The 16433-nt window shown below is 46.4% G+C and overlaps 1 protein-coding gene across 1 annotated transcript; it reads right to left on the bottom strand.

The window, feature by feature from the left end:
* On the bottom strand, nucleotides 1–11232 carry Gabarapl2 (GABA type A receptor associated protein like 2). The gene is made up of 4 exons (XM_021170544.2): nucleotides 11071–11232; nucleotides 10708–10763; nucleotides 9093–9265; nucleotides 1–190 (listed from the first exon to the last, which is right to left on the bottom strand). Exons 1-4 carry the CDS (start codon nucleotides 11102–11104, stop codon nucleotides 100–102), a joined length of 354 nt encoding a protein of 117 aa, XP_021026203.1. The 5' UTR covers nucleotides 11105–11232; the 3' UTR covers nucleotides 1–99.
* Nucleotides 11233–16433: the final 5201 nt, after the last annotated feature.

Here is a 16433-nt window from a genome sequence, read left to right as displayed (position 1 = left end):
CACTAGTAGGTCTGTGGAGGCTCTGGCAGAGTAACTGAGAACAGCCAGTTATTTACAAGAGACACAAGCAGGAAGGGCGCACCTAGCCCAGCAAGGGCCTCAGAAGCCAAAAGTGTTCTCTCCGCTGTAGGCCACATACAAGAATCCATCTTCATCTTTTTCCTTCTCGTAAAGCTGTCCCATAGTTAGGCTTGAAAGAGAAAAAAAAAACAAGAGTGAGAATTGAGTCCTGGTATCAAGAGGAAAAATGAGGCCTAAGGATCAGACACTTTGTGGTTGGTGGCTGGGAGGTAAAAATAATTCCGGTACCTGCTGTGACCTGCAATCTGCTCTAAGGAAAGAAAACAGAGGCATGGAAAACTAAAGATGGGCTGAGGGGTGGCAGTGGCTCACTGACAACATTAACCTAGCAGGGCAGGGCCCACAGAAAGAGGGCAGAGAGCACAACAAATTAGGATCCAGGCACAGCACATGCCTAGAATCCCCGCACTCATGTTGAAACCTGTAAGGAAGCCAACACCTGGGAGATGGAAAGGATCATCCCACACTGTCACAGGGAACATGTCAGGTTCTTAGTATTTATTTAAATATATACAACTCAGATTCAAAGATACATGTGGATCCTTGTTATGAACACACTCAGGCCATAATCTCGAGTCCCCAGAGATCTTATACACTATGATCCTTATGTACAATGCAAAGCTCCCACGGTATCTGGGACCCAAAGAAACCTTCCCTAGCTAGGCCAAGGATGTACTTCAGTGGTAGAGTGCTTGCCCAACAGGGGTGAAGGCCTAGGCTGGATCCCCACTATTTCCAAAGAATAAAATGTAATAAGACTGCTCAAGCTTCCAAAGAGCCTCCAAAAACAGGATTCCTTCAACTAAGCCTGTGGGTGGAGACCCAGCTTGCCTTAGCTGAGAAACAGACTGCCGGAAAGAGCTGAGCTAGTTCTCTGCCAGAAAACTGAGTTGTCTCAATGAGAGTAGTAACACCTACTGCAACCAGACAAGCGCTGGCCACGTGACCATGCTGAGGAAGTATGAGCACAAGTGGTAGGTCAACCAGGACCAGCAGGAAGATTCTGACCCAAGACCAAGTCGCTGTGCCACAAGTTGTTTAAATATGGACACAGCAGAGATATAGCTCAGTTGATAGGGTTCTTGAATAGTATAGCTACAACATGGGTTCAGACCAGACACCAGTCCATCCCACACTACATAAAAAAGCCTAGGAATGGTGGCTCAAACCTATAATCCCAACACTGACAGGAGGATTGTAAATTCAAGGTCACCTGTGGCTCCATATCAAATTCTAGGCCAGCCTTGCTGCATAAGACCTTGTCTCCAAAACAACTAAATACATTGCATACCAAGGACCAATGGGGAAAATAAATAAAGAGGGATTCAGGGTCTCAATTCACCCCTGGCCATTGTTGCTGGTGTGTAACTGAGACTAGTATGTAAACAAGGGACACGGCCCATTAATCAAGGGGGACTTTTTGCTTTCCCTTTTCACTTCCCACCCCATTTACAAGCTTAGCACGAATGGCTGTGTGAGTAGATTAGTAAGTAATAATTTGGGGGATAAATATGGATCTGTTGTCATGCCAGGCGGTGGTGGCCCACGCCTTTAATCCCAGCACTTGGGAGGCAGAGGCAGGCAGATCTCTGAGTTCGAGGCCAGCCTGGTCTACAGAGTGAGTTCCAGGACAGNAAAGAAAGAAAGAAAGAAAGAAAGAAAGAAAGAAAGAAAGAAAGAAAGAAAGAAAGAAAGAAAGAAAGCAAGCAAGCAAGCAAGCAAGCCTGTTGTCTCTATGTGGGATTTGTGAACTAACTCACTGCTGGAGACGGCTCAGCAGTTAAGAGCACTCTTACAGAACACCCAGGTTCCCAGCACTCACAGGGCAGTTCACAACCATCTGTAACTCCAGTTCCAGGGAATCTGATATCCTTTTATAACCTCTGTGGACAGCAGACATACAAGTATACATATATACATTTGAGTAATTCTCATGCACATAAATTAAAATCTAAAAAACAAAAAGAGGACAAACATGTCTGAACAGCATTGTCTAATCAAAATTCCTACAGTTAAGGGAAGAAAACCCTATCTGGCTACTTCTAAAACAGAAATCACCAGCTTTATTCAGCAACTGAAATGTAGCATCTGAACGGAGGTTTAAAGCAAGTGAGGTTACATGCTGAAATGACAACTCATGGAGCCCAGGCTGGTCTTGAACTCAGAGACCCAGTCTCTGCCTGCTGCTGAGATTAAGGATGTGCATTACCACACCTGGCACGTTCACCCATGTTTAACTTGCTGAGGATTAAGGAGCTTCCAGAATTGTTAAAGCCCACATGAGGTTTGCCTGCCATTCCCATGGAAGCCCAGTCCTGGGCTAGAGGAAGCTGGTTCATGAGAACCCTCATGTGTTGATTTTCACGGCAACCTGAGCTGCCTTTGGGATCTCTAGAGCGCTTTGTAAGCATCTCCATGAATGACATGAAATAAATCAGCTATCTCGTGGTGGGACTCAGGTGTGTGTCCCCCCCCCCCCCAACCCCATCTGTAGCCTGGCTATTCTGGAAATTGAACTCTAAACAGATCTGGCTTTGAACTTGGTTCCATCTGGCTCTGCCTCCCAAGTGCTGGGACTAAAGGTGTGCCCCACCACCTAGCTAGAAAACATTTATCACCAGCCTGCACTGTGAACACCCAGTGAATACCCAGGTAGGCCAATCCCAATGACCTAACATCAGATCCTTGTACCTTTGGCAAGGATCTTCCTCGGAACAGTGCGCCTCATACAGACTAACAAATGTCCCATCAATAAAAGTTCACTCAAATGAAGCAGATACAGGCAATACTGACCCTGTGTGGGAGATAGTTTATAGCAGAGGCAGCATATGTTAGCCTAGGACATGTTCTATAAAGCTCAGGGCAGATGGCCTTCCCTGTCAGAGACAAGACCTGAGCACTTGCACTGAGCTGGCTATCAGAATGGTAGGAGTCCTAAAGCTGAGGCAGCTCTAACATACCTGCCAGGCAGGCTACGCAGACCCGCTGGACAGTTAGATCAAGTAAGCCAAACCACAATTCCAAGGCTTCCTACCTAAGGTACTGGGGCGTGTATGTAGAAGACACCCAAAGCCTTCAGTACAATGCACTCTCGTGCTGAGCATCTAGAAAGAATGCTGAGGATGGGGGGGCACTGCTACCTTCTAACTCTTGATTCTCATGAATTAAGAAATGGAAAATGCAGGGCTGGAGAAATGGCTCAGCAGCTAAGAGCACTGACTGCTCTTCCAGAGGTCCTGAGTTCAAATCCCAGCAACCACATGGTGGCTCACAACCATCTGTAATGGGATCTGATGCCTTCTTCTGGTGTGTCTGAAGACAGCTGCAGTATACAAATGTACATACAATAAATAATTCTTTAAAAAAAAGAAGAAGAAGAAATGGAAAATGCCAATGGCAAATGTAAACCATGGGGTTAATCTATGGTGAGATGATGTCTCAAGTGCTAAGTATAAAGAATCCCAGTTATTCCCCGAAAATCTGCTCCCTGTGCCTCCATTCAAGTCACAAAGATCCAGGCAACACCGTTTCTCCAGTGGTTACCGATAGTAACGCCAAGTCTCAGTAAGAACCAGGTGCGGGACTCACTATGGCATTAGTTTTAGCTTCTCCATCGTCCTGTGAACTGGGGAAAGCTGACCTAGGGCTCATGTGAGCACCACTCACAGTGGAATTGCCTTCAACTCTCAACCAAAGGCAGGCCATGGAGACACTGAGTCATAAATAGGCTGGCGGTGTGATGACCACCTGGCCAGCCATCTGCTGTGCAGCTCATGTGTTTTGCTGTCTTTCAGCAAGGGAGGACAGTGGGGTAAGGCAGGTAATCTTTGACCACCACAGTAAAGGCACTGGTTGTGAAGTGAACAGGACCCAAACCAAAATACCCAGAGCTGAGGACTGCTTGACAGATGTTTCTCTGACATCTGCCACTCCTAAAACACACCTTTCTTTTCTTTTAAAACAATTGTTTTTATGTGTGTGTACAGGTCAGGACAATCTGTAGGATCCAGTTCTCTCTTTCCACAATGTGTGTTCCAGAGATCAAACTCAGGCCACCAAGCTCGAAGGCAGGCACCTTTACCTGCCGGGTACCTCACCAGACCAACAGCCATTTCTGAGAGAAGCGCTTACCCAGAATGGATCACAACTGTCAAGTTTAAGCACACTTCTCAACAAAAGATGGTCCCTAAGACATATTACCAGACTTGAAGACCGAGAACCAACCAGCTGCCACCTCCAGCAGCACTGGTCTCTCCAGGCCAAGCTGGCAACAAGCTGGGGATGCATATTCAATAAAACGCTCCTGTTTTTAGTTTTTGTTGTTTTATTTTTGAGACAGTCTCTATGTAGCTCTGCCATCTGGAATCCACTATGTAGACCAGGCTGGCCTTGAACTCAGAGCTCTGCCTCCCTGAGTGTACTGGGACTAAATACGTGCACCATAACACTCAGCTTCCTGTCTCTACTTTAAACTTCTCTAAACAAAGAGCAGACCTGGGTTTCCCCTCTACTACCATGACTGGGAAACTCGTAGACCAATGGCGATCTCAGTTCTGCCTGCATAAAAGCATAGTTCCTCTTCTGTGCTCAGCCAGATTCTTGATATAAGCACTCAGGTAGAATTCAACTTTCAATACTACACGAAACAGACAGTTGAGGCACGGCCTGGCCTTTATGTTGGGTTCTAGGACAACTAAAAGGTATGTAGAGTCTCAAAAACAGGAGAGAAAGAAAAGGCAGCTGAGATCTCATTTTTTTTTTTTTTTTTTTTTTTTTTTTTTTTTTGGTTTTTTTTTTGAGACAGGGTTTCTTTGTATTGCCCTGGCTGTCCTGGAACTCAGAAATCCACCTGCCTCTGCCTCCCAAGTGCTGGGATTAAAGGCATGCGCCACCACCTGGCTTTTTTGCTTTTTTTTTTTCTTTTGAGATCTCACTTTAAAAAAAAACAACAACAACAACAACAGGAACTCAAAAAACAAAGGACAACCCCTTCAGGCTTGCCTCTGTGTGTATACAGCAACTGTATTTAAAACTAAAATACTAAGCCGAGACTCCATGCTTAGCCCAGGGTTCAGGCCTACCCATAACCAATGCACTCTATCTATTCAACCTCAAGCCCCACTGCTCCTCTGCAGCCTGTCAATCATGGCAGGAAGGACCAGGGCTCCTGCACGCCTAGATTCCTTTTCTTTCTCTGCTCATCTCCCCAGCCACTGTGCAGGATGCAAGCAGGGCATGAGTGTTGGAGGCTTCCCTAAGGAAACTGCCAGACTTTGAGGAGATGGTGAAGCTGAGTCACCACAGCTTTAGGCAAGAGACCCTGCTGTACTTCCCTTTGGGCTCTGATGGATGTTGACATTTGCAAGGGTCTGGAATGCCACATGCCTCTTTTGATTAGTCTACAATTTGGGTTTGGGATTTGATTTTTGGTGGAGGTCTCACTATATTCTCCAAGGCAGTATGCTCCTGCCTTAGCCTACTAAGAAGTGGAACTACAAGTGTCTGCTACCCCAAACCTGGCCAACAAATACATTTTGTTTTGATTTGTTTGGTTTTTCTAAGACAGGATTTCTCGGTGTAGACTTAGTTGTCCTAAAATTCACCAGGCTGGCCTTGAACTCAGAGCACCTGCCTATGGTGCCCCAAAGTGCTTGGATTAAAGGCATGCAGTCAGCACCGCCCTGGCTCTAAAACTTTTTCTTTGTCTAATAAAAGGTCTTTCTACGTAGCCTGGCTATCCTGGAATTCACTAGGCTGTATGGGACTTACAGAGACCCACTTGCATGCACCACTACAGCCCAGCAACAAATGTTTTTTAAAACTCCCAAAGAAATACAGATTAGCCTGAAGGGCAGGAAGTCAGCAACTGGGACCGTAAGTACTAAAGGCCTTCATGTTCTCTGTCCTGAAGAACCAGAATTTGGTTTCTGGGGTTCTGATCACTAGGTCCTAGATCACTTCAGTCAAATGTAACCAGCTTTAGGGTAGACTCAGCAGACTAGAAAGGCAAATAGAAGAAATAAAAATGGTCGTGTTTTTCTAGAAAGAACCTGAAGTGAAAAAATGGCTCTAATGCGACCTCTGTTGCACTTCACTTCCAATCGATTTATACTTCAGGGACAACAGGGGAACGGTGAGGAGACACATAAGCCATTTCCATCACTAGACATTATGGGTCCATTAGAGAAACCTTCATTTCTTCAGAAGCCTGAGCCATTTCCATCTAGAGCTGAGTACATGACTTTAGTAGAACACTTGCCTGGCAAGACAAGGCCCTGAACTGGATCCCCACTGCTGACCACTGTGCCAGAGGACAGGCACTAAGGACACTAAACCAGTGCCGCTGCTGCTAGTGTCCTACTTCCTCTCCAGAGGTAGGAAAACAGAATGATCAAGGTGCCATGCAAGGTCTAGAAGCGATCAAGAATTTACTGCCTTCTACCTTAAGGGGAGCAGAGGATCCCGCAGGTGCCCCAGCTTCCTCCTGGTAAATAAAGTGCACAGCCATCAACACTGCCCAAGAGCCTCTGAATGAAGGGTGAGAGAGGCTGAGGGATAACAAGACCTCCAGAGCTATAGGTGGCACAAAAAGGTAGCACCCAGTGGCTCAGGCTCTGAGTCTTCAGGCTCTGGCTTTCCTCCTATCCCCTCAGGAAAAGTATTTATTGGCTTGACTGAAGCTTCTGCTATTCTCCTGAACTTCCTCTCTACCAGAGACCAGAAATAGTACAGAGACTTACAAAGAAACAGTACCAAGACAATAGCCAGTCTTTCACCTTCATTAGAAATAAGATGTAAAATTTGACTTAGCTCTCTTATGGAACTTTTTCTTTTCTTTCTATCTTTTCTTTTCTTTCTTTCTTTTTTTTTTCTTTTCTTTTTCTTTCTTTTTTTTTCTTTGACAGAGTCACTGTATAGCCCAGGGTCACTATATAAGAATTCTTTAATTCCCAATCAAACTAAGAACTGTGTGTGTGTGTGTGTGTGTGTGTGTGTGTGTGTGTATGCGTGTGCATGTGGGCCAGTATGCCACCACATCTGGCATCTTTTGTAGTTTTCAGTGAACCATGTTCCTACAAACTAGGCTAGCCCCCTAGCTGGTTTAGGTCATTAAAATAAGTTGTAACAAGGAATTCCCACTGAGGAGACACATGAAGGCTGAAATATGACTCAGGGTTTTAAATGCCCAGTCAATGGGAAAGGAATAACCAAGTGTCAGCCAAGCTAGTCAATTTTCCTTTCCCAGGGGAGCTAAAACCAGGCTGTGAGCTACATGGCCCCTGCCTAAATTCTGGTCCCTGGTAGAGAAAAGGGACCAGTTTTAATAAATCAATGAGACCTGGGGCTGGAGAGATGGCTCAGCGGTAAAGAACACCGATTGCTCTTCTAGAGGTCCTGAGTTCAATTCCCAGCAATCACATGGTGGCTCACAACCATCTGTAATGAGATCTAATGCCCTCTTATGGTGTGTCTGAAGACAGCTACAGTGTACTCATACACATAAAATAAATAAATCTGTAAAAAAAAAAATAGATGAGACCCTCACCGCAGGCCTCAGTTCTACCTATGGCTTAAGGCCAAGAAAGTTGTGAAGGATTTGAGTAATTTGTTGAGGTCATGGGGTTTGCACATGCGTGTGTGGAGGCTAGGTCAACACAGGGTATCTTAGTCAACTTCTGGGTGCATGTTAAAGTCCAGATCTGGGTCTGGGGAGATGACTTGCTGTGTGAGCAAGTGGACCTGTGTTTAGATCAGTAAGCTCAAGGTTCAGTGAGAGACCCTGACTCCAGATGTATGCCAGAAGGCTTCAAGTAAAAGCTCTAGTCAGCAAGCCTTACAACCTGAGTGCTAATGTGGAAGAGAATCAACTCCAGATGTTGTCCTCTGACCATTACACAGATACAAGCACACACCCATATACACCAAATAAGACCAGATACTCTTAAAACTGCATGCAAACATACATGCCCTTGGACATCCTCTAAAACTATTGATATGCAAATTAAGAGTTGGGTGTGATAGCTCAAGCCTTCAATTCCAGGGAGGGAGCAGGAAGAGTTCAAGGTCAGCCTGGTTTAAAAACTTCAAGGGCTACAAAAAGAAACTGTCCACAAAAGTCACTTGATAAGCACTCAGTGATAAGTGGATATTAGCCCAGAAACTTAGAATACCCAAGATACAATTTGCAAAACACAAGAAAATCAAGAAGGAAGACCAATGTGTGGATACTTCATTCCTCCTTAGAATAGGTAACAAAACACCCATGGAAGGAGTTACAGAGACAAAGTTTGGAGCAAAGACAAAAGGATGAACTATCCAGAGACTACCCCACCCAGGGATCCATCCCATAATCAGTGACCAAACCCAGACACTATTGCATATGCCAGAAAGATTTTGCTGAAAGGACCCTGATATAGCTGTCTCCAGGGAGGCTATGCCAGTGCCTGGCAAATACACAGGTGGATGCTCACAGTCATCTATAGGATGGAACACAGGGCCCCCAATGGAGGAGCTAGAGAAAGCACCCAAGGAGCTGAAGGGGGTCTGCAACCCTATAGGTAGAACAACAATATGAACTAACCAGTACCCCAAGAGCTTGTGTCTCCAGCTGCATATGTACCAGAAGATGGCCTAGTCGGCCATCATTGGAAAGAGAGGCCCCTTGGTCTTGCAAACTTTATATGCCTCAGTACAGGGGAACACCAGTGCCAAGAAGTATGAGTGGATGGGTAGGGGAGCAGGGCAGAGGGGGGTGGGTATAGGGAACTTTCGGCATAGCATTTGAAATGTAAATAAAGAAAACATCTAATTAAAAAAAGAAAAAGTAAGAAAGAAAAGAAAGAAAGAAAAAAGAAAGAAAGAAAGAAAGAAAGAAAGAAAGAAAGAAAGAAAGAAAGAAAGGAAGGAAAAGGAAAGGAAGAAGTTGTACTAAGAACACCTCCCAAGGTTTGAGTTTTATAAGGGGCAAATGGATTTCTAAGCCACAGGCCCAGCTAGCAAACACTTCTTACCTGGACTGTGGGACTGTCTTGTCCACAAACAGGAAGATGGCCTTCTCGGAGGGAAGCTGGATCCTTTTCCTGATGATCCACATGAACTGAGCCACAGTGATGTCAGACGGGACCAAGTACTTCCTCTTGTCAATGTCAACAATCTGAGAGCCGGAGACTTTTTCCACGATCACCTGGGAAAGTCAAGACAGATCAGAAGCTCAGGCATTCCTCAGCAGAGCAACATTTGCCTGGAAAACACAAAGGCTAGTGCCTGGTTCCCAGCACTGTGAGAGGGGAGGGGAGAGGGATGGGGAAGGAGAGTGAGCTCCAGCACTTACCCACAGGGCTGGATTGCTCCAGTCTGACGAGCAGAGTGTGGGAAAAGGCACAGATGAGTAAATAAATATGCCCACAGCTCAAGAAGCCCCACTCTGGAGGTCCAGAGCTGACTGATATCCCTCGCGTTTGTCAGAGAAACACAGCTACAAAGCTTTCTATCTTCTTCCAGAGACAGGGTCTCTCTGTGTAGTCCCAGATGTCCTGGAACTTAACTCTGTAGACCAGGCTGTCCCCAAACTCTGAGATCAGCCTGCCTCTGCCACCTGAATGTTGAGACTGAAGGCATGTGCCACCCCACTGCAAGGGTAGCTTTCTAACATTTTTATCTAGGCAGATGGAAAGATTGATCTGGATAGGGTTTCATCTGTTGTCTTTTGATCCATAGATAGACACTGTTAGAGCATAGAGGAAAAAAATGGATGAACTAAGGGCAAAGCTATACAACTGCAGCCACCCAAGAGCTGACATTTTCTTTTTCTTTTTTTTTTTTTTTGTTTTTTTGAGACAGGGATTTTCTGTGTAGCCCTGACTGTCCTGGAACTTACTTTGTAGACCAGGCTGGCCTCGAACTCAGAAATCGGCCTGCCTCTGCCTCCCAAGTGCTGGGATTAAAGGCCTGCGCCACCACGCACGGCTAAGAGACATTTTCACTTGGCCTGTTGCTTCTCTCTGAACAGTTAACATTTATCCTCCTACTTCTCAAAGGGACTGTTTAGCAAAGCACTACAATAATAAGACTTTATGTCCTTCAAAAATCAATAGCGATATCAGAAACCATCGCCCCAACTAGGGCAGAAAGCAGAAATAAACCAACATACTTATTGATTAGAGGCAAAACGATAGCATTTCAGATTTGTTAGTCAAACAAGGATGGCAGAATCAGGGTAAAGAGAAACTAGAAGTTAAAGGTCCAACGTTAAAGATGACTACCCTGAAACGATGCTACCATATCCAACCCCAAATGCCAGTCTCCCTCCACCATCATTCCCCAAAGTGACAGTGACCTGTTGCCCTGTCCTAGAACACGGTTCCTTACATAATTGGCGAGGGAGCCTAGAGGCTGCAAGCAGCTTGCTGCCCTAGATCGGGAGATTCAGCACTGGTGCCCCTGAACAGCACCAGCCCCTTAAGCCCCAAGCTTGGGCAGGCGGAAGCCCAGGCTGTCCGCGGTCTCCGGGCTTACACCTTGAGACCTTAAGTTCTCAACTGTTGCTTGGCCTAGCGCGCTCGCCGGACACCTCTCCTAGACGCTAAGGGTGACAGCGGGGTGAGGGGGCGGGGAGTCCACACTCACCGGAACTCGGTCGGGGTACTTCGCTCTGATCTTCGCGGATTCCACGCATCTGTGTTCTGGGGAAGAAGGAAACCAGACTGACATTCGCACCGGCCAGACAGCAGGGCCCCCCGCTGCCGGAACCCCATCTTCCTGCCGCCCTTCGCCGCCCGCAACCTGCCGGTGTGCGTACGCCCCGAGTCCTAGCCCCGGAGTCCCCTGCCGCAGATCCCCTCAGAAACTCCCAGCGAGATCCGCGGAGGGCGACACAGGTCCGTGGGAGGCGCCAGGCTGCCGGGGCCTTGGCGACCCAGCGGGCCTGGCAGGGCGGCGGGAGTGGGGGAGGGGCCGCGATCTGGGGCCCCGCAGGCCGACCGCTCTTACCCAGCGAGTGGTCTTCCTTAAACATCCACTTCATGGCGACGGGAAGCGACGGAGCCGGCTCTTCGAGCCGCGGACTTCGGCGAAGCGACCACAACAACAACGGAGGCGGCGGCGGCAGCGAAGACTACTCGGCAGGCGGGACTTCCGGCTGCCGGAGCCTAGCAACCGCCCGGGGCGGGGCTTCCGGCGAGCCTGGTAAGAGCATCAGTAGGCTGCGATTACGTGAGGGGGCGGATCCTAAACGGAGACCTAGGAGCGCTCCAGGGAATGGAGACTGACGTAGGTGGCTGGGAAGTCTGTGAGTGACAGTAGAGACTTGAGGAATTAGTTACTGGAATGGAGTTTCAGGATTGTGCGTGACAGTCAGGTTATGGCTCATAGCTTGGAACGCTTGTAAAGGGCTCTGGTTGGGGAAGTCTGAGGCTTAAGGAGAAATGAATATTAATTTTTGGCTGGGTGACAAGGAGGGAGCTCAGCATGGAGGGATAACCCCTTCCAAGTGCTGTGTGGCAACGAGTACTGGTGACCACCTAGAGGTCTAGTATAGGAGTTGTCGCACCTAAAATCTGATTTAAACAAATCTCACTTCCCACTCACGTATACATATTTTAAGCATTTATAAACATTTATGAACAAGTACCACACATACGCATGGAATATCCTCGATCACAGAGATTCTTTATCAGAAACTGTCAGAGGCGAAGTGCGACTGTCAGGCAGGGAGGATTGCTGGGAGAGCGGTCATAAGACACCCTAGGAGAAGGAGCCGGCAGTGGGAGTGGCTCGGCACTCACCCTGAGATGTGGGTGTCACCTGCCCTAGGCACAAGCCTCGAGGTTCCGCCCTTATCCAAGTCGTAGCAGAGTCATCCAGGAAGTCGGCTCTGGGTCACCATCTGTTTACACTGGTGAACACAGAACATGAATATGCAGTTAATCGCCACCTGACCACGTGCTTATATGATCTGCTGCATCTGTAGAGCCAGTGTTTGAACCTTGTCATCCTTCATTCCCTACAGTTGAAATTCCTGATAGATGCTGTGGCTATAGCTTCATTCTGAAAGTATTTGTTATTTTCCACTGTGAGGAGGGGAGAGACTCAGGTCTCAGCAGGTAAAAACGCTTGGTGCCAAGCCTGCCAGACTGAGTTCAATCCTGAGGACCCAAGTGAAGGAGAACCTATTTACAAAGGTTATCTTATGGCCTCAAGGCATTCAATGTGGCAAGCCTCCATACGCGTACACACCCAGATGCTGGCAAGATAATGAAAATCTTAAGTAAAAATTTTAACTTAAAAAACTTTAAAGACTGTGTCTCTGAGCAGTGAGGTGTTTGTCTTCTGGGAAACGAAAAAATCCATTGAGTGTTATGTTGCAGATGTAACACAGTGCCACTCTGGAGACTGGGAGAAATCCATGGAGCATAACAGACAACACCCATGCTGTAGCAGAGCTTTCGTTCCTTGGTAAAAGACCAGAAACTGAATGTCAGGTGATGACAGGTGACATTTAGAAAAGTAAGACAGTGGGTGACGAGAACTTAGAACACTGCTGGGGTGGACGGTTACTACAGGAATTGTCAACCACCAGGAACACAGAGGACCCCATGTGGCTAAATAAATGAGGAGGAGTGGGTCGAGATACAGGTCAGAAAGATCTGGAACAAACTGGTGTTTTGAATTGCATGCTGACAACTGTGACTTTTACCATCAGGTAACAAGAGCTTTTAAGATCTGTAATGCATTTAAACATTTTTTTTCAAGATAGGACTTCTCTATTTAGTCCTGGCTGTCCAGGAAATCACTCTGCAGGGCAAGGTGACCTAGAACTCAGAGATCTGCCTGCCTCTGCCTCCTGAGTGCCCAGAACTAAAGGCCTTTGCCTCCCTCATTCAGACATTTTGTTTTGTTTTGTTTTGTTTGTTTTGTTTTGTTTCTGAGACAGGGTTTCTTTGTATAGCCCTGGCAGTCCTGGAACTCCCTTTGTAGACCAGGCTGGCCTTGAACTCGGAAATCCACCTGCCTCTGCCTCCCAAGTGCTGGGATTAAAGGCATACGCCACCACGCCCCAGCTCAGACATTTTTTTAAATGATCTGGTTAACCTGGGAGTGTAGTTCAGAGATGGAGCACACCCAGGCCTGAATTTAATCCCCAATGTAAGAAAGAGAGAGACAGGAAAGAAATCACTAGCTGGAGACTTAGCTTAGCCAGTAGAGGACATCATGCCTGAAGCCTTGGGTTCAAGCCCTAGAAACACATAGAAGCAGCCTGGTGGTTTATACCTGAACTCTCCTTTGTTTGTTTGTTTTGTTTTGTTTTTCGAGACAGGGTTTCTCTGTATAGTCCTGGCAGTCCTGGAACTCCCTTTGTAGACCAGGCTGGCCTTGGACTCAGAAATCACCTGCCTCTGTCTAGGGTTAAAAGTGTGTAAGACCAGGCTGGCCTTGGACTCAGAAATCACCTGCCTCTGTCTAGGGTTAAAAGTGTGTACCTCTATGCCCTGGTCACCTGCAAAGTCAATCAATACACGGGATGTGGAGGCAGGAGAATTGGAAATTGAAGGTCATCCTCTGGTACCCATTGGGTTGAGAACCATCCTGTTTCAAATCTATTTCTCAGAGGCTGGTGAGATGACTCAGATAATAATATCTGCTGCCAAGACTGAGGACCCTTGAGTTTTGTCCCTAGGACCCTTGTAATGAAAGAAAAAGAGGTGAACCGGGCAGTGATAGGGCTCACCTTTAACCCCAGCTCTCAGGAGACAGAGGTAGGCAGATCCTATCTCTCTGAGTTCCAGGACAGCCTGGTCTAAGAAATGAGTTCCAGGACAGCCAGGACTACACAAACAAATCTTGCCTTAAAAACAAAAACAAAAACCAGGCTTAAGAGGCTGAAGTTTAGCTCAGTTGTAGAGTACTTTCCTATTATACACAAAACCCCTAGTTTGAATCTCCAACTGCAGAAAGGGAGTGAGGGAGAAATTAAACTTAAAACCTCCACTTTTCAAAGCTGGTCATTATTGTGGAGAGCTTTTGGGGTCACTTGGCACACACTGGTGGGCGGGGGGCACTTTGACATTGGACCAGGACAAGGAAGTGTGCTAAAGGGAGCCTGAATCTGATTTGGGGCTAGAACAAAGAAGTAGGCCTAGCTGGGCATGGTGGCGCACGCCTTTAATCCCAGCACTTGGGAGGCAGAGGCCTGCAGATTTCTGAGTTCGAGGCCAGCCTGATCTACAGAGTGAGTTCCAGGACAGCCAGGGCTATACAGAGAAACCCTATCTCAAAAAACCAAGAAAAAAAAAAAAAGAAGTAGGCCTCAGGCATGAATATGATTTTGGGTTAGGACAGGGAAGTAGGCTTTGCTATCTTGGTCACCCTGATTAGCCCTTAGAAACATTGATCTTGGGACATTGTTTATTGCCTTGCTCATTCCCTGACTATTTGTGTTTATTGTCTTGTTTGTCCTTAACCTAGAACTGACCTTATTACTTGCATGTAATTAAAATGGTAAAAAAGCAGATTGGAAAAAAATAAAGGCATCTCAGCCTCTGAACTGGCTGGGGTCATGCTACAATGTATTTGCTACAGCTAATTGTCTTTTTTTTTTTTTTTTTTATCCTCATTCCTGCCCTGGAGAAACTGGTGACTGTCTGAGCTGGTTTGATTACACTATCCTAGTCCAAGACCTCTGTGTGTGTGTGTGTGTGTGTGTGTGTGTATCCCTTAAAAGCATGTAAGAGGTAAGTACACTTCCGGGGGGACCTACTGTTCATCACCCAGTAGACGGGCACGTCCCACGACAATTATGAGGAGCAATGTCTTTCTGTCTTATTTGTTCAGATGGTACCTTTTTTCTTTTAGTTCATCCTTCATTAAAGCATTCATGTGTTGGCCATTGCATTTAGCTTTCTAAAATATTCTAAGGCACTGGATGCCTTCTACATGGGGGCAGCAAACGGAGGAGGTGAGTGGAGCAGTAGGAGGTCGATCAACCATCAGGGCAGGCCAATCAGTCAGGCAGGATGGACTTAGGATGATGGAGACAGAGGCAGACATTGATAGTGTAAGGCAGCCAGGGGCCAGCACAAAGCCAAGGAGAGAAAATACAGGCTTCCCTGATGAGGCTCAAGGAAAGAACTAGAAAGTGACTAGGCAAAAGAAAAGTTGGCCAGCCTCGAGGTAGGAGTGCTAACCTGATCCAAGACTCCAAGGAGGAGCTCCTGTGATGGATAGAAAAAGAACTAAGGGTTCCATTCCGTTTTGTTTGTTTTTTGTTTGTTTGTTTGTTTGTTTTTACTGTTGGTGGTGATGCTGGTTTGGATGTTTTCTTTAATTTTGTTTATGACCAAGGCCTCGTGGATCCTAGGACAATGTAGCCAAGACTGGACTTGAATTCCTATGCATGTGGTTTATGCATTCATGTATGTGGATGCGTGTGTCCATGTGTGTGCATGTGATGGTCACAGTAGGATATCAGGGGTCTTTCCCTACCACACGTCATTTATTCCTATGAGACGGGGTTTCTTTTTGAATCTGGAGCTAGGCTAGCAGCCACCAAAAACCCCAGCCATCCTGAAATTAGAGGCACACACATCCTGATCTGGCTTTTTCCTGAGCTCCTGTTTATGCTGTGAGTGTTCTTTCCTACTGAACCAGCCTGGCTTGGATGGTTGAGCTAGTTCCATGTAGCCCAGGCTGGCCTCAGGCTTGCTTTGTAGCCAAGCTTGGCCTTAAACACCTGATCCTCCTGCCTCAGCCGTCTAAACACTAGGATTTCAGGTATGAGCCCCTACTCCCATCTGAAATACGTAGTTGGAAGGAAATGACTTTATCATCTTTTGAGGCAAACTTCAGGGACAGGAGAACACAATGTAGATTGGGCTGGTCTGGGACTCACAGAAATCCACCTGCCTCTGTCTCTGCTTCTGCCTCCCCAGTTCTGGGAATAAAGGTATATACCACCACGCCCAGATAAGGCCAAACCATTTTATACTTCTAAATTCCTAACAGTCACCTCCCTGTCTCACTGGTGACTTAGCGACAGTGTATGTTTTCTTCTTTTAAATCTTTGGAGGCAAATATTCTCTTACTCACAGAACAACCACTCCAAGGATTCTACATTACATCCAGCCATTCCAAAACGGTTATTTTAGCACAGTTTTTTTAATTTAAAGATACATTTATATTTCCTATTATTATTATTTGTTTTTGGTTTTTTGTTTGTTTGTTTGTTTTTTCCTTTTTTTTTTTAAGATTTTTTTTTTTTTTTCCAGACAGGGTTTCTCTGTATAGCCCTGGCTGTCCTGGAACTCACTCTGTAGACCAGGCTGGCCTCGAACTCAGAAATCCGCCTGCCTCTGCCT

Source organism: Mus caroli, chromosome 8 (genome assembly GCF_900094665.2).
Source record: "Mus caroli chromosome 8, CAROLI_EIJ_v1.1, whole genome shotgun sequence".
Lineage (NCBI taxonomy): Eukaryota > Metazoa > Chordata > Mammalia > Rodentia > Muridae > Mus > Mus caroli.
Note: the sequence above shows the minus strand (reverse complement) of the source record. Positions and strands in the feature narration are given on the sequence as shown.

Excerpts from the sequence above, each read along its gene's own strand:
- Gabarapl2 (XM_021170544.2), bottom strand. The coding sequence starts at position 11,104 with ATGAAGTGGATGTTTAAGGAAGACCACTCGCTGG. Across the intron at positions 9,266-10,707 it reads AGTACCCCGACCGAGTTCCG|GTGATCGTGGAAAAAGTCTC; the intron begins GTGAGTGTGGAC and ends TGACTTTCCCAG. Across the intron at positions 191-9,092 it reads AAGACAGTCCCACAGTCCAG|CCTAACTATGGGACAGCTTT; the intron begins GTAAGAAGTGTT and ends TTCTCTTTCAAG.